At 40.3% G+C, this 18,828-nt stretch overlaps 1 protein-coding gene across 1 annotated transcript in view; it reads right to left on the reverse strand.

Annotated features, from left to right (window-relative positions):
• Window positions 1-18,828, reverse strand: part of cacng2a (calcium channel, voltage-dependent, gamma subunit 2a) — a 67,379-nt gene that overhangs the window by 7,927 nt on the left and 40,624 nt on the right. Inside the window, exon 2 of the mRNA XM_072368829.1 lies at window positions 16,746-16,829. Coding sequence (XP_072224930.1) covers window positions 16,746-16,829 — 84 coding nt within the window. The remainder of the gene's footprint in view (window positions 1-16,745; window positions 16,830-18,828) is intronic.

The raw sequence follows: 18,828 nt of genomic DNA on the forward strand, positions 1-18,828 counted from the left end.
AGTTCCAACCATTCCAGTATCCACGTATATGGCACTGAGTTGTAGGCTTTCTTATAGTCAGTAAAGGCGGTGCACAGATTTGTATGTCTGATCGTAATTTTTGTGGTGACAGGTTTGTTTAATAGTAGCTTGTATTTAGCTTCTCTGGTGTTGCATCCTGTTCCCTATGGGCTCAGCTCATGTTTTGAGCCATCTTATTTGCTATAATGCCTGGCAGGAGCCTCCATGTTTTACAAAGCAGGCTGATTATTAGCCAGAAGTTGGATGAAATTCCCCACTTCATGATAACGACTTTCTGACCTTGAATTAACCATTCTGGGTGGGTTCTGCTTGGCATTCAAAATTGGTGTTGTGTGATGCTTTTTTTTTCTCCTATATGGTCTTTCAGTATTATTCAGTTTCAGTCCTGGGTCTATTCTTATCTTATCAGCCTACCACTGAGAGTACACGTTGGATGGTTTGGTGGAGTACATCCTATTTATTCTCCCAGCATGTGGGTAGCCAGAGTTTTTTAAGATAATAATGCAACAATCATGGGCACATTTGTTAATGTATTGATCAGACACAAGAATTTCTCTTCCTGTCTACCTATATTTATTATGTCATTGAGACAGCCTGACCACTGAGCTCAAATATGCGATGAAGAAGACTTTAATGATGCTTTTCACCACCTCCTATTTTTCTTTCACCTGTCTGTTTCTGTCTATTGCACATAATCGCCTCACTGCTTGTGTCACCCATCGAACACACCCCAAATCCACTGTCTGTCATTTTTTTCACCTCTCACTTAATTCCCACTCAATCAAAGACAGTTTAAAAGATAAAGTGTCATCTTACCCTCCTGTCCTCATTTCCCCCTTGTCTCCTTGCTTGTCCAGTGGGAATTGTGGGGTTTAGGGTTACCAGGGAGGGGAGTTGATTAAATATTAAGTTGTCCTAAGAGTTGACCCTGCTCCTGTGTCCTGGTACAAACCCTCCAAATATCCTATGTTTTGCCTTTTTCTGTGCATCCTGTTAATTGCTAAAGTATTGACATGGCCATTCACAACACATTATGTGGGAGAGGGCACGAGGACTCGTTTTCATCCATCAGCTTCATATGCTGAGACAAAAGAAGGATAGAGGGCCAGCTAAATTTATTGATTGTTGACAGTGGGGTTGTTTAATTGTGCAGAATGTCAAGGTGACATGAAAGTTGGAGAAAGAGGCTTAGATGCAGACAAACTTAAAAAACACAAGGAAGGGGATTTTCTGTTCCACTGCTCAATTCCGTTACACTATATTGTCATAATGAGTAGGCTTAAAGACTGTTTTTGATTTAGAACTAAATGACAATAAGTGTTAGAATCTTCCTACAATCCTACAAGTTTCAAAAAAGCTTAGAAGGCCATATTTCTTGCTCTTAGGATTTACTCTTGGTATCTGCTCCCAAAGCCTGTACTGATCTGAGGAAAAAGGCATTTAAATCTACTGCTTTCTTTGGTTGGAATCAGGATCAAAACTGAGTTCAAATAAGCTAATCTCATAGTGAGAACTGAAAGCAACTCTATGTAACTTAGAGGTAGACACTTTCAGATTTAAATGTGATATAGATTAAGACTTTTTAAAGATGTATTAATTTATTTTACCATTCTCTATTTTGTGTAAAATTGTATGTTTGTCGCAAGTTGTTATGGTTATATTTAGGGATGCACCAACACCAACGTTGAAAATAATCATTTGGCTGATAACAGAAAGTATATAGCCAATAAAGATTGTTTTAGCCATTTTTTCTTCCTTTAATATAATTGAAACAATAAACTATACATTATGAAAAATAATGGACCAGTTAGTATTTCAGCCCTTTCATACAAATGTATTAACAAAACCTTTATTATAGCCTTTCACATGAGAAAAATAATTTTCAAACAGTTTCAAATGCCATTTGTTTTTGTTGAGCTATCACCTGCTCAGTGACTTTTCAGTACTTGTTTAGTCAAACAAAATGTGCTTTTGACAAATAAATTCTTACTGTCAAATTAGGTTGCCACTTATTGGATATTTGATGAATCTGCAGCTGCAAGCCAATCTTGTCAGTTTAAGGGCAAAGTCAGTGCAATATCAGATAAACCTTTCAACTTCAAATCATTCATTGATCCTCTTTAAAACTTATAAATGAGTTCATTAACGACATGCTTGTATGTGTAAAAGTGTGGTATTATATCTGTATTATTTAAACCAATTAACTTCATCAAATATGAGGCACCATGACACAGAAAGCTTGGCTCAGAAATTAGTTTACTTTCGGAGATGAAACAAGATAGAATGTATGGTAGCTCATACTTTATCATGGAGATCCACTTTGACACTCTCGAAACTTATAGCAAGTTTATTGATGATCTTGTCATGCCGGCCTGCGTCTAGTACAGAAATCATCACAAGGTCTAAGTCAACATTACACAAATCATTCTAGACAAGGATGCTTCCAAATGTTGCAAGAGAGACTAACACTCACCTCCCGTTCATGAGTTAACAACAGACTCATCAGGTCAAAATGAATAGAAAATATGTGACATTTATGCACAAGTCTGATAGCACAGTTATCTTAAAATTTCAGGGAAATATTGAAAGCAATGAAAGGAATATGATGCTGTAGCTTTCTAAGATGAGAAGATCCGACTGATTTGCATGGCTTAAAGCCTTAGCTAGTCTGCAGTGCTTTTTCAGTCCAAACCGTTCTCTGCATTAACATCTATGTGTAGCAGCGCACTGAAGAGTGCAGTGACCTTCACAGTGACCTCCCAGCATGCAGCTTGCCTTCACCGGGATCGGGCTGCATTTTGCTGCGCCAACATGCCCCTGGGTTTGGCTGACCACGCTCTCCCTCAAAAGGAAAGGCTGAAGTCCCTGTAGATTTTTCATGCCAAGATGCACTCTGTTCTCCTGCATAATACCAAGTGTGTCAGTACTCACTTAACGTTTGATGAAGCTCAGAGAGCCGTGTCTCCAAGCAGCTTTCTGCCTGCAGCGAAGGCAGAGGTTGGGAACTGTTGTGGGACAACAGAGCAATAACTATCCCCTAAGGCAGTGAGGCCAACTATTTACAATCAGTTGCTCTTCACCGCCTTCCAAAGGTTACACATCCTCACGTTCTATCTTTTTAGAACTGGCCCTGTCAAAGATTTGGATCCTGCCTGGAGGGATGTTTAAGCATCGCAGCATCCCTGGGGGGAGGCAGGTAGAGACACTGACAAGCTGACACAAAGTCTGGGACAAGTTCCTGCTGTGCAGAATAAAAGCAGGACAACAATGCACCATTTTCTTGGTCCCTTTTTTTAATGTTGCCAAGTTATGTCAGACATCATTTCTCACTTATCAGAGATGCTTAAAAATGTAGTTTTTCAAAACGAATTATACTCATGATAACTTCAAATTTAGAGTGAAGTAAATCCCATTAAAAGCAAAAGAAAAAAACTTTCAGAAAACTTTTGGGTTGTCAAGGCAACTTTGGTGAAGGTTAAATTCACCCAAGTCATTTCACAAATTTCTCATTCAGCATTACAACCTGCAATAGGTAATACTTCCCTGCTTGTTTTGGCCACATTTGTCAAATTAATTGCTTTTTCTTAATAGCAGACAAATTTCGATCCTTTCCTGAAGTACTCCAAAAGGAAATCATTAATATTAGTAAAAACTACTTAGAATATCAAATTTAACTGTACTTGTAAGACCCCTAAAAGCCACATATCTCTAAATGACATCATGACACTGCATAATGTCATTTCTAACGATGCTGATGCGCTAATGCAGTGGAAGTTTACTGCAGCAAAAAAGCAAGGTGAATATATAAGTACTTTAAGTCTTATTCAAACAAAGGAAGGTTAATGCCAACTTCTGCTTATTGTTTTTTGTGCATTTTAACCAGAGGACTAAATTGCCATGAACATCACGTCATCAACCTCTCAGAACAACTGTGATGCTCATTAGCTGTACATCTGTTACAACTTCACAGTGTACGAAGGAGTCCTGCTGAACAGCTATTATCTCCACCAGGGTGACATTATTTTGACAGAAGGTGGCTGGGATGGCTACAGTCCTGGGACACAGTGATAATGTATGGTAAAATGCTGTCAATCTCTGGCTACTAGAAAACAAAATGAAAGCTTTGACCTCCGTCTTAATAGCTAATGACAGCAGCAACCTTCACAGCATCTTGTGTTTTTCAAAGGCAGCGCTTCAGCCCACATGAAAGGATGCTCTTGGGAGGCCTGTGATTAGCACTGAGGTCACTGATTTGATTTGGGCTGAGTTCACAGTAACACACATTGGGTAATCTTCAGTTTTTCCACCCCACAACTGACACATTCATGTGAGACAGGGTTGGGGAATGTTTCTGGAGCTGAACACGCAACAGCTAATATTCTGGGCACTGTTACTTGTTTGTCATAGGACGTACCATGTCAATATTGTTAGAATGATGGCCTAAAAATGCATTGATTTAGTTTTTTTCATTGCAGAAGTTGACACTGTTTTTATGGGAGTCTATGGCAGCCAGTTTTGGAACTTTTGCCTGTCAGTTGTATAGCACCATAATGCATTGCTGCACTTCTAATTCCTGGTAGCTATGTCTGTTTTTTTTTCTGTTTCTTTTGCTTGTTTTATCGTTAGCTACCAGATGACAGGAATTCTGAATTTTGTTTCACAGACTGGATGTGGATCGTCCGCAGTAGAAACAGTTTATAAAGTAGAAAATTACTTCTTGATTTGATGAATCATCATCATCTGCCAAAGTCACGAGTAAACTGAGGCCACATATGGAAAACTTGGTAAGATGGATTTTCATATGACTGTATAGAGAAGAAGAGAAGAGTGTTGTTTCCATGGACTAAGTTTCTTAGCCTGTGCAACAATAAATATTCATCTACATGTATTGTTTATCTACATCACTGAAATTCCACTTAGGTCTGAGTTTATTGTACGTATGATATGGGATATCCCACCCATAAGTGTCCTGGGCATGATATTCCATACTATATATGTACTTCTTGTTCCTCACCCTCAGGGAACAGAAGTTATAAAAAACATTTTTTGTTAGCCAATGAAAAGCAAACATTTGCATTTTTCTTAAATTCTCGCTCCTCTTTTCACTGACTGGTGACTGTTTACCTTTGCAATGAATGACGCTTTGCGGTTTCCTAACACTATCACTGGTTGTTTTCCTGGCACATACAGTAAATTTACTTTTCCCAGATGGAGTAAACCTCACAAATTTTGAGTTTATAGAGCCAGAATGCTGAATTTAATTACTATTTGGTTCCCCTGATCCCTCTTATTTGCAAGTGTGGCAATGCAAAAGTAGGCTAAAGAGGAGTGTGAAATTACACCACAGTAATGAGTCATATTAATTATCCCATGCATTGAGTAACACTGGCTGCGGTGTGCCTTTTCTCTTTCTTGCTTTGCCCAGCCTGTTGGCGGCTGCATCAGGACGGGAGTGATGGAGGCTGGTTAGCTCGACCCGTCCTCGCCGTCCTGCAACCATGCGTGCCAACCTGCTCACAGAGACACAGGGTGGGAGCGGATACTGTGTGTACTGTATTGATTGGCACGGCTGCAGCTCAGGCTGGTGTCCGCGCGCTGGCACTCCTCTGCGCTGGCTGACAAACAACTTAATGAGACTCAACACCCACGCAGGCTCTTGGCTTGGTGTCAACGGGACCTGCTTAAACGGAACGGTGGGCTTCACACATGCAACTTTGTACAAATGGTAAAGACATATAAATATCTAGAGCTCATGAGCAGCAATGTTAAAAGTTAGTTTCTAATAAACTCACCCAGTCCTTACCACATCTCTGAACACTGTGTCATTATCAACTTTACAAAAAGTAAAACAACATGCAGAAGCAGTGTGTGAAAAACCTGCCTCTTACTGATCCAAAAGGAATTAGGGGATAAGTAGCAGTCAGGTGCTGCTAATCAGATGCACTGATTAATTGATCATCAGTAAGTGTGAGAACCTCTATAAAAGCAGAAGTTTTGTGTGGTCTGGAGCATTCAGTTATGTGTTAATCCATGCCAAGGAGGAAATACATCATTGATGCTGAACATCAATCTGGGAAGGGCTATAAGGCCATCATTCTACAGTAAGAAAGATTATTCACATGTGGAAAATATTGAAGACAATCATCCCAGAAGCAGACATCCCAGCAAGTTCCCCCCAAAGTCAGAAAAACAAAGTTCAAGACTTCTGGAGCAATGTCCTTTGGACAGATGAGGCCAAAGTGGAGATGTTTGGTCATGATGCACAGCAACACGTTTGGAGAAAACCAAACACAGCATATCAGCACAAACACCTCATACCAGCTGTCAAGCACGGTGGTGGAGGGCTGATGATGTGGGCTTGTTCTGCAGCCACAGGACCTGGGCACCTTGCAGTCAGTGAGTCCACCATGAACTTCTCTGGATACCAAAGTATTCTAGAGTCAAATGTGAGGCCATCTGTCCGACAGCTAAAGCTGGGCTGAAACTGGGTCATCAACAGGACAATGATCCCAAACACAGCAGCAGATCTACAACAGAATGTGTGAAAAATAGAAGAACCTCAACCTGATTGAAATGCTGTGGTGGGACCTTAAGAGAGCTGTGCATAAACCAATGCTGCAAACCTCCATGACCTGAAGCAACGTTGTAAAGAGTGAAACGTTGTAAATTCCTCCACAACAACGTGAGAGACTGATAACGTCATTCAGAAAACGATAACTTCAAGTTATTGCTGCTGAAAGTGGTTCTACAGGCTGTTGAATCATGGAATCATGGAACACACTGCTTCTGCATTTTGTCTGTTTTTGTTCAGTAAGTCATGACACAGTTTAATGTGTCATGTGTTGTTGTTCATCCAAGGTTGCATGTGCCTCATTTTAGAACATAATGCTGCTTTTAAAATTGTATTTTGATACGTAAAGCCTTGAACAAGGGTTTACTTACTTTTTCACATAACTGTACATGAGCATACTGTAAACATGTAGAAAATCCTCGTCATAAAGGCCTCTGTCTTTACCTTCCATCCTTTCCCTCTTTCTGCATCCCTTACGCCATCCCTCTTTCCTTCATTGACAGCACTGAGAGGAAATTAGCATTGGCTCTTAATCAGCCTCCCCCAGCCCTGAATGTGCTGATGTGCAGGACGGGGTCATGCTAATCAGGTGCCTCAGCTCCCAGGCACATTGATTTAATACTACAAACGCTTATTAATCCCCTCCACACCTCCTCCCTTTCCTTAAGACAGAGCCCTTGCACTGTCCTCGAGGATGGCCAAGAGGATTGTTGCCCCTCTCACCCCTCCCCATCATACTGGCATCAAACAACACACATTTAAAAGAAAACGAAAAAAGCTGCAGGAGTGTCAAAACACACAGTGTGAAACAATGTGCAAAGACAATGGAAATTAGCTTTGGTGGCTAAATTTAAAATGTGCAAGAATGCTCATGCTGCTTTTTGAACAAATCAAAAAGCTTATGACAACACAGCTTGCAAGCAGAATCCTCTGTGACTCAAGCTGATTGGAAAATAAATGAAGCTTTCACTCACTGGCATTTATAAAGTAGCACAGGAGCAAGAGCTGAGATGTTTAGATTGGACGTTTAAGACACCTCTAGTAAAACTCTGATGTTTACTAAACTGAAAAGGATTATCAATGTTTAATTAGTTAATCTGATGTTTACTTTTTCTACTTGATTCCTTTAAACAAAACCACCAACCCCTCATTTGTAAATATTTGCATATTTTGCAACTAGTTCTCAATATAGATTTAATTAGCAAGCAGTGAATGTATATTCACTGGAATATATCAATAAATGTCACAATAGGCTCATATAAAGGGCTCACAGAACAATATGTATATTCAACAAGTTATTGTTCACCGTGAATGTTGATTTTGTCTGTAATGGATGTGTAAAAAGGTTCCTTCTTAAAGGGATTTTCCTGCATGCAATGGGTTTGTTCGCTGCCATTTACCCGCTCTTGTGATGAACAAAAACTGAATAGAAGTCCATTGTAGACCATGTGGGTCCCTCATATGTAGTCAGGGACAAGCAAACATCAAGGTTTTCCTGCATGTAATAAACCACATTCTTTGGCCAAAAAGAGGTTACATGCATTTGTTGCACATTTAAAAAAAGATGCTAACACACTCTGGAGATGTTCACAGCTGTTGTAATTACAAAATGAAATCATTTAACATGCAGTTTTTTTTATCTTGATCGTCCATAAGCATATAAACTAAGTACACAATCGTTCTGTCAAGCTTGTGGTGTGTTTGACGAGCACTTTTTTTCAGATTTTGCATAAAAATTCATTAAAATAGATAAATTCAGTTTTACAGTTTTTAGAGTGGCCAAAGTGGCACATCAAGTTCTCCAGGTATGTAGATAAAAATAAGGTAAAACCAGGGAAGAGGACACACCCGATAATAAAATCTGTAAGTGCGGCTTACAGATTTTGGAAGCCATCAAAGATCTTACACATACAAATAACTGACTGTCAGTTCTCTGACTGATCCTGAGCTGTCATATCAACATCACATCACACAGAGATGGGTCAGTGGTACACTATAAGTGTAAAATCACCTTAGATGAAAGGTCTGCTTACATAGTTAAACTTCCCTCCACAGAACACATTTCAATTACTGTAATTACACTCCAGTTCACTGCTGTCCCCACAGATCATGCTGAATCTGTGTCTGACAGCAGCTCACTCGGAGCTTAGCGGGACCAACAGCACACACCAGCAGGGAAGAACATAATACTCAGGTGATAACAGCTAATTGATAAATATCATTGTTGCTTTTCTTTACCCGAGTCACGTCCTTGAAAAACATGCATAAATATGAACTTTGGCCATAATTCACACTAATATACAGGCTGTTCCTTGTAGTTTACAATGTAAGATGAACTTCACAGTAGCAATGAGAAAAGCTAATGTTAACAATTTAGCATGCAGTTTTATGGAATATGTGCATTGTATTATCGCACCTGAATGAGACTGATAATCCAAGGGCAGAGGCCAGTCAAGAGAGAATGATCTGCTTGGATTTTTATGACAGATGTTAACAGACATTTTTGTGCTTTGTATGTGACACAACTGCCTTCATCCTTTTAATGACAATGCTGACAAATACAACAATGACATGTGTTCAAGACACAGTTAATAAACAGAGAACCTCAGACAAACAAATTACAGACAAAATAATAAGTGTTTAAATAATATGATTAAAATGGCTAAATCAGTAAAGGAAATTGATGATTAAATGGCAAAATATTCGCATGAAAGTAAATGAATATGAATTTGTTGGCGTATTAATTTATTCATTGAGTTATTTATATATTTTCTATTTATTTTAGATTATGGCTGTTTCAAGCTTCCATAGGTACCGACACATTCAGTGAGCTGTACAGACTGTGTGAGTTGTGGTGAGGGAGGGACCAGCAGGTGAATGAAATTAAATGACTTTAAACCACTTTATCAACAACTTTCTTGGGGAAAACTTTCATCAGTGTAATGCTAACCTAGCAGCCTACAGGGCTTAAGCATTTGGGAAATTTGGTTGGATACTAGTGCTTTCTTAGCTCAGTGCAGCATCTCTGAATCAGTTAAACATAAAGAAGTGCACACACATTTTCAATTGAATTGAAAATCATACCTTTCTAAATACTCTAGTATACCGTGCTGCCACCCTAGCCTGCCTTCTAGCAATACCATTGGTCAAAAACTCCACAGGGAGCTTAAAGATGACTTGTATTCCACTCATGTAAGACCAAACTGATGTATCACAGACAACTAGCACAGAGTAGGCCCACTGGTGAACAACAAACAGTGGCTCAAACTGAATTGCTTGAAAGTATTCTACAATGTGGACAAATTGGAGAAAATCAAAACACAAAAATCTTTTATCCCTAAAATAAGTCAGTCTGCGACCTTGAAAGCAAATTTCTGTAACGAATCTCAAACAGAATTTATTCCTTGAAAATGAGACCTCTTTGTTTGAATGTGGATCTACTCTCCCTTTGGCTTGCAACACTCAAATTGTTCTTGCTTTGATTATGTTTTTGCACAAAAAAACAGCAAACTGTCAAACTTGGCTCTTTACGCTTTGAGATAAAAAGGACACAAGTTCATCATTTTCTCTCAGTGCTGGGATTTTTCAGGCTCACAGCTTTTGAATAAATGCATGCATGTTAAACAGGTTAGATTGTGCCCCAGTGACAGCCATACACTGCGGCTTGTCCTGTATATTCTAATCTCACTTTAATATGAGGACAAACTCCCTTAGCTCTATGTTTCCCGAGCCGTGCTGCCTCTTTTTTTCCCCTTAATATGATATAAAGTTAGACGACTGGCGTTCACTCGGTCAATCAGGGCAAAAATGATTAGCTTTTAATTCACTGGCCCACGTCTGTGTTTTATTTCATCAGTCAATGGATTCCTTATTTGTAGCTGTGGATAATGCTTCAATTACATGATGGCCAAGGTCACTATGCGGTGAGCAAACAGGTCATTTACTGAAGCAAATGCTGAGCTGGTAGTTAACTTCGATGCCAAGTGTTAACACATCATATACTCCTGACAGCCTCCTCCCAGTCATGTGATCCCACCCATCACCCTCCTGACGCACACTCTATGTTACTAGAAACTCAATGCATTGGTCGGGTAGCTGGTTTTGTTGCCACCCCCTGCCTCTGCCCTACAAGCCCTTGCCCCAGACCCATTGATTTTATCGGGTGACACCAAAGCCAGCTCAGGCCGGCGTCCAGTCTGCCGCGAGGCCCCAGGGTGTCACAGGCTGTGGCAGGCCGGCCTCATCAGTGTCAGTGACTACTCTCAGTTCAACTCATGCAAACAGCACAGACGCAGCAGAAAATTTCAAGAGACAGATAATTGGAGCTAAGAATGAGAATCATTTTACTTTTGCATTTCACTTTTTCTGCACTGACTCGACATTCTGAACCTTCTTGCCTGTGGGCCGCTGTGAATATGTGACTGCTACGTTCACACTGAGGTGCACATGAATGTGGGGTTCATCATTAATAAGGTGATATGTGGCAAAAATAAAGATGCTGCTCAAGGAAGTGAAAATTACAACACACGAAATGCTAATTAAACTGAGCTAAATAAAACTGAAAATAAATGTTACTCTCAATTGTTTAGTTTTAACTTGTTTAAGCTAATGTTTTGTCCACTTTGTGGGCAAAAGAAAGAATCTGTGAAACGGATACGGCAAACATTTCAGTGAAAAGATGCTTAATTGCACCTCCAGTGACAATATCATTGTCAGATTTATTTAATTTTCTATGTAACTCCAACTGCTTTTGGACTTTTAGAGTCTGCCTCCTCAAATTGCTGTGCGGGCTGATAAGTTATTTCACATCCAGATATTCAAAAGAACCATAATTTGATATAATTTACTAACAGGTAATCTAAACATTAGCATTTTTTTTGTTGTAAAAAAACAGTAACTGAACTGATTAAAAAAAAAAGTCTACTATATGAGCTGCCAAACCGTTGTTTACACTAATGTTCAAATTTAGTGTGTTCTTGTGTCGGCCTATGGTATGGAACTGGGACACAGTGGGGGGACAGGGGGATTACAGTAGGCTGCTGGCGGAGAAGAACAAAGTGGCTTTTGATGTGTAGCAAGCAAATATGCCGCCTGAAGCGGTAGAAAATATCGGTGCAATGTTGCCAGGAGTACGAAAAAATGCAAACCTCACAAAAAACTATTGCTAAAAACACAAGACAGCGAATCTGCCACACAAGGTTAAGACCAGAATCTGACTTTTTGACCCCAATGAAAAAAATGATTACATAATCAAATGTTTATATTTAGTCACCAAGCAGCATGGAAATGAGCAAGAACTAAACAAAGAAGGCTGAATTTCTAAAAGGTCCCGCAGATTTTAGAACCTTTTCTTGTTTCCTAAAATAGATAATGAGCTTAGATTGGTTTTGTATTATACTGTCTATATACAGTCTATGTAGTAAATATTAAAAGCCTGTCTTTGGTAAAATTCACATGATTAAAACCCATTTACAATCCACTGAAGTCGCATATTAGTCAAACTGCAGCTCTAGAGAGCTACTTTAGTAAATACTAAATGTACTTGGTTAAGGTTCATAAGACATCATGGTTAGGCGTTAAAATATGCAATCAAATCATTTCATGGCACCAATGGTGCTTTTCTTTTATGGAAAAGTGGAGGATTCATGGGAAGGTTTTCTTTCTTGGGTTAACTGTGTTTTGTATCTCTGAATGTAAAAACAACTGGATAAAGACCCAAAACTGCCTCTACAGTTTATAAAGAAAACAATTAGAAATAGAATTAGGAACCTGTTAGTTCCAGACAGGAGATTAACTAACAAGTAATATTTAAAAATTGATAAAAACCACTAAAGTTCATATCAAAAGAATGAAATGTCTGCATGTAAGTAATCAGCGCTCATCTATGGAAATCAGATCCATATTGCCTGACACGGCCTTCTCATCTCCATACCAAAGTGAAGTCATGTCTTGCATTTTTAGTCTTAGCAGCTTGCATAACTGGGCGTTTTCTTCTCTCTCAGCTGCTTAGCGCCCAGTAGAGCAGTGGATGATGGGAGCTCCAGCACGGCATGATCTAAAAACCCACTGGCGCTTTAGTGTGCCTCAGCTGGCTTATATAACCCAGTGTAGATGTGAAAACTGCCTTGCTGTTGGGAGAGCTGAGGACACACAAAGCACACACACAATCACACAAACACTCAAAGAGCAGCTACTGATATGTGGTGTGTTTGTATTTATAATTGTGTGGATGTTTGGCATGAGGACAGCTTGTCAGTGTTTGTGTGGTGTAGCAGGGCTGCACGCCTTGTAGAATAAAGTTGAATTTGTGTCTTTTTCTGCTTGGCAACCACATCACCACATATCCTTTTCTTCCTTGGTACGCTTTCTGATGACATCACGAGTGAGTCCCCTCAGATTTGAACTGCCAAGCTCCCCAGTGATGTCACTTCCGCTGGGTCTTTACCTGAAGTGACATAATTTCTGTTGCATAACTCTCCGTTGCCTGCATGTTAGAGCAGATTTTCTCTGGTCTCTGTCCACCCAGAGGCACCGTGTAACTCCTCATTATGGAAATACCAGGTGTGTCCGTGATAAAGAAAAAAATCACCCAGCAAGATGCTGCATCCCTTGTGATCTCAACATGCACCCGGGGACAAATGTTTAAGAAGTGTAATGCACTGAATCATCGTGGCTGAGATGACAATCAGTGCTGTACAACTCCTGACATGCAATAATACGGGTGTGAGGGTGAAGAGATGCAGAGAAAGACGGCAATCAAGAGAGGCCTGACCTATATAAGAAGGAGGCTGAAATATTTATGGATGTGAATGTCCTAATTGGCAAGCCACTGGGAGCACTGCGGCCTTCTCTTCCAATCACAGCATGAGAAGGGATTAAAACACACTCAAAAACACACATGTGGAGACGAGTGGCAATGGTGCGACGGCCAGAGTGTGACCTCTACCCCTCAACTGTCATCCCCAGCCTGAAAGATGCCTCATTATGAATCTGATCTGCCTTCACCTTGGCTTCGACATAGTTAGAATCATTAGCAGAGCAGTTATCATAACCGTTCTCTGTGGCACAGACGGACGGGAACAACCGCTCAGAGCGCTGAGTCAAACACAGCCTAATTGGCTGGGCTTAATCTTCAGCACTGGCACGCACTACTCAGCTCTCTGAGAGCTCTCGATTGTTGTCCCCCACAGACGGTGATGAGGAGATGGACAGTTTCTGATCACTTTGCTCTGCAGCGGGGCAGGGCAGAAAGGAGTCAACTAGGACTCAGGACATCAATGGGTTAAAACTGGAAGCTAACATGGCTCTTTATCTAATAAATGATGAAATCGATGTAATAACATTTACGTGACTTATTTCCAAATTTCACATGACGGATTTCTGCCAGTCTTTTGATTTGATATGGTGCTGAATGACCTGCTAAGTGTTCACTAATACCCTAACCATATTAAAATTACAGGGTCTTCTCCAAATAAAGTGACTCCAACAGCAGCACCACGGGTATCTTGTGGTCCCCGGTTCAATTCTATACCTGTAGACCTCTACTGTATGACATACCCTTATATTATCACCCTTGTTTTCCTGTTTGTTTCTCCGCACTGTCTTATAAAGAAAAGATATGTTTAGAGACAATCTGAAGATCCATTTCCCACGGAACAAGAAAAAAGGTCACTGATACCCAGTCATTTTGTCTTCTGTGGTAACAAATAAAACATACCTATACGTTTCTGCCCTGATCAATGGTTTTCTGAATGGGACCTGGGGCTGCGTGAGTAAGCAAGATAAGGTCTAAAACCACATGTTTATCTGCTGAAGAAGGATCTTCTACGAATGATAAAAGTCTTGGATAAACAGAGATGAATTGGATCCATTTCACCAGTTTACACCATGGCAGGCAGCTTAAACCCTGTCCTTAAGATGTACAAGTTTGAAATGATTATAAGCATACAAATTTGAAAATGAAGAACATAATTTGCGTGTGTGGAGTTAAAAAGAGGTGATTTCTTATCGCTGCTTAAATCTTCAAGCTACACTGGTTGGGCAAATCTCTGAGAGTTGCATCAAGTTGCTTTGTGTGTAAAGGTAGACACCAGGCTTTCACAAAAAAAAAAATCTAGGTGGACTCTAAATGTGTTAATGCAAAAAAATACATAGATATACAGTTTGAAGAGGTCTGGGCTGGGTGTGATTACAGTATTGTAGCAGTGTGACCAGGAATGTGTCCTGTGACATAACAATGTACAGCATTATCAACTGATATGCCTCCTTTGAGCAAAAAACTACACATTTTCAGGAATCAGGTGTCATTAGCCATCTACATAACACTGTTGCCAAACTTTGTAGATAAAAATAGGAAAGCACTTTAAAATGAGAGCTGTGCAGCCTATATGTTTAATCACAGGTTGGGTTACAGGAACTATAGTAACTGGGTCACTTCTGGTGATGATGAGGGTTTCCAAAAATAGTTATGTGCAAGACTGTGTTTCTTTGTCTTACTTGCATATTGAGAGGGGAAGTGAGGTCTACTGGCAAGGCATGTGAAGACACTTTCTAATGCTCTCAGGCAATCTTTCAAAGGTCTTAACAATATTTCTCCAGGCTTTCTGAATGTTTTTTAAAGTTTTCCTTTGGGCATTTGCTGCTTTTTTATATATATATACATACATATATATATATATATATACACTTATTTTCAGTCCAGTCCTTGTACCTGACCATTTACAGAGGAATGTGTTTGTGTTTTTGTTTGTCAAACAACCTAACACTGACTTATGAATCATTCAAGGCTAAAAAGGCCCTTAACTCAAGGGATGATCAGTGTTTTGTCGACACATAACAGACAACTTAGCAAAGCCCCTATTTTAAATTGTATCATTTAGCACTTTGTTACCAGCAGCCTGTCACAAAGACACAACGTTTGTTCCCATTTCTTCAGTTGCATCTATGAAAAATGCCAGAGATAACACAGTTTGACAGACCTTAACTGGTATTTTTGCACCAACAAATAACTGATATTTCTCTTCATGATGTGCGGTGTGTCCTTACAATCTTTGAGGCAACTGGACAAGTGGAGGACAAAAGAAGAAGTGTCAGGCCTAAAAAACAATCTACAGCAGATGAACAGTATCTGAAAGTGATGTCCTTAAAAAAGAAGAAAAAAATCCAGCAAAGACCCGACACAGGACCTAAGAGATGCATCTGGACCTTCAGCTGATCCATCTACTGTTGGCCCAAGCCTCATCAGAAATGGTCTCCATGGAAGGGTGGCTGTCAAAAAGCTGTTCTTAAGGAAGGGAAACGGGGAGAAAAGGCTGAGCTATGCCAAATGACACAAGTAGTGGACTGAAAATCAGTAGCAACAGATCTTATGGAGGGATGAATCAGAGAACAGAACAAAAGGCAGCCAACATCCAAAGAAGAGCTTTGGGATGTCCTTCAAGAAGCCTGGAGAACTATTCCTGTTGAAAAGTTGTAAGTATTTATAAGTGGTTTCAAGTTTCTGAATCATATTTCTGTTTCCCTGTAAGATATACAACATGAGAGCAGAGCTGTAACCATAGAAACTTATTCAACTTACATAAGTTGATACACTCTGACAATGGCCATAGAAACGACAGTCTCCACCATCATAGTGTCATAAATGAAGATAACTATTCATTGAAGGGACTGTTAACAATCGAAAGCGACATTCAGTAAAAAAAAAGAACACCAACTGTCTGTTATTCACAGAACTCACAACTCAGACACATGAACTGAAATATTGACCAAACCATAGTAACAGTACATGATGAGCTCCGAGTCATTGTTGTGATTTTTAGGATTAGTAAGCAAATGGGTTTGACAAGCATCTCCATCTTGCTTGCACAAAGGAAAAGGGAGCAGAAATCAATGGGCTGTGTTTACAGGGTACACAGTCAACTGTAACACTGCACGTTATGTTACACACAGCCAAGCAGTAAAAACAGACGAGCTGCTTGGCAAGGCTCAGCCTGGACCGCCTCGTGCTAAAATCAGGCAGGAACAGCACTGACACGCGGTCCAAGAGCAGCTATTGGCAACACGCTCCAGTCTGAGCAAAAAGTGGGACAAATATCCCAAAGAAAATTGTGACATGATTTTTTTTACTTAGAAAGTAAAGAGGGATTATACTCACGTAAGAAGTACTCAGATGGGTCAGCTTCATAATCTGTTTCCTCTGGAAAGTGGTCTATCTGTTTACACATCCCTTTGAAGTTTCCTGGAGGGAAAAACAGAGTTTGTGTAGGATGACACTAATAAGGCAAACAGTCAACCTATAAATGTCCTCCTTATAGGAGCTGGAAAGATTGATAAGTCAGTTAATAGACAGAAAATAACTTATCATACATGAAGTGATTGGTCACAGAAATTCAGAAGTTACAACCCATAAAAGTGAATATTTTCTGTTTTAACTGTTTTTTTGCTCTTTGTGGGCGTGGTCTGAATATTTTCAGGTTCAATAATTTCAATGAATCATTCTGGAGGCAGCAGTTTCTTTAACAGTCAGCACAGACAGTATCAAAACCGTTGTCTTTGTTCAGAGAGAAGACATGCAGCAGTTGGCGGCTTGTAAACAAGAGCGGTGCAGCTGGTGCGACCTGGAGCCACTCCAGCTGGTGTGCACAGGGAACCTCATCTCTTAATGCTTGTTCATTTGGCTGACACCTTGCCGTCCAGATTCTCCGTCCATTCAGGAAGCAGCACCCTCTCCCCCCTCCTTCCTCTCACTATCTACCCTCCAATGTGAGGAGTTCTGGATCTGATGAGGTCAGTCAAGGTGGCGTTGGCAGGGGAGGTGCCCATAAGGCAGCCATTACTGTGACCTGCTGCTGCGGCAAGCGGGCAGATGCCAGGGCGTTTGATTGGACCAGATTAGCGTTTCATTAACTTTTTCATCTTATCTCCCTCCAGTATCCCTCTAATTAGGGGAACAGGTGTTGGTTACCATGGTGCCAGGTGTTTGAGTGGAGGTTTTGGCACAGAGGCATGATGGGCACAGCAGGGTGCAGTTATTACTTTGTGAACGAGCCACATGCAGCTTAGAGGGGGAGACCCTGCGGTGCAGACCACTCAGACATTAGAAAGAGTGACACCTGAAATAAAAAAGGCATCAAAGCTCTGCTCTCCCACAGATGTTCAGAGTTCATGTACCGATCTGTGGGCTTGTGACTGCTATTACCTGTTACAAGACATAGACTGGGGAGTATTTGTTCTACTTTCTTAAAGTAGATTTTCCATTTTCTATCTTAATGGTGTGCACATTTTTACTGAGCATAAAATAAATGTTTCTATATTTTACTAATTGCCCTGAGCAATATAATAGCTTTTTGAAAAAATATTAATCTGAAATTTGATCCCAGTTATACATTTCACCTCACCTATTCGCAGGTTTATGAACTGAAAAGAGTAACTGCTTTTCTTTTGAAAGTGAGATACTTTCACATTGTTAATACAGGATTTCAGCTGCTCAAACAGTGCAAAGTCTCTTTTATTTTTAATCTCATAATGTGGTCTGGGCTGCAGGCAGGCCAGTTTAGCATTCAACTCTTTTAGTACAAGGTTGTACAGTTATAATACGAGCAGATAGTAGTTTATCTTTGTTTTGCTGAAAAAAGCAAGCACTCTTCCTGAGAATGCAATGTACACTACTGTGGTACGTCATACTGACTTTTGAACTGTGCGGTGGTCCCTCTGTTCTTTAGCATGGGAGATGGATCCACCATGATTTCCGAATTAAAGATTCTATGAAACTTTAGGCTCTGCAGGTAATTTTGATATTTTATGTGTATCCATCCATGCATTTTCTGCTCCTAATCTGGGTCCAGGTCGTGGAGGTAACAGTCTAAGCAGAAATCTCAAGACCTCTATCCCTAGCCAGCTACTATGGGGGGGACATCGAATCGATCCCAGGCCAACCGAGAGATATTGTCTCTCAAGCAGTTTATGAGGCCCAGAGGCCTTCTTTTGGTGGGACCTGTCCGAAGCACATCCTGACCAGATGCCAGAACCACCTCAACTGGCTCCTTTCGATGTGGAGGAGCAGCGACTCTACTGAGCACCTCGCCTTATTCCTAAGGGTAAGCCTAGCCACCCTTCAGAAGAAGTTATATTCTGCTTTTTGTATTTGTATTGTCATTCTTTTGGTCGCTGCCCACAGTTCATGGCCATAGGTGAGGGTTGGAACGTAAATTGAGTGATAAATTGACAGCTTTGCTTTG

This window comes from Leuresthes tenuis, unplaced genomic scaffold, assembly GCF_036924035.1.
Source record: "Leuresthes tenuis unplaced genomic scaffold, fLeuTen1.0.hap1 SCAF_17, whole genome shotgun sequence".
NCBI classification, from domain to species: Eukaryota; Metazoa; Chordata; class Actinopteri; order Atheriniformes; family Atherinopsidae; genus Leuresthes; species Leuresthes tenuis.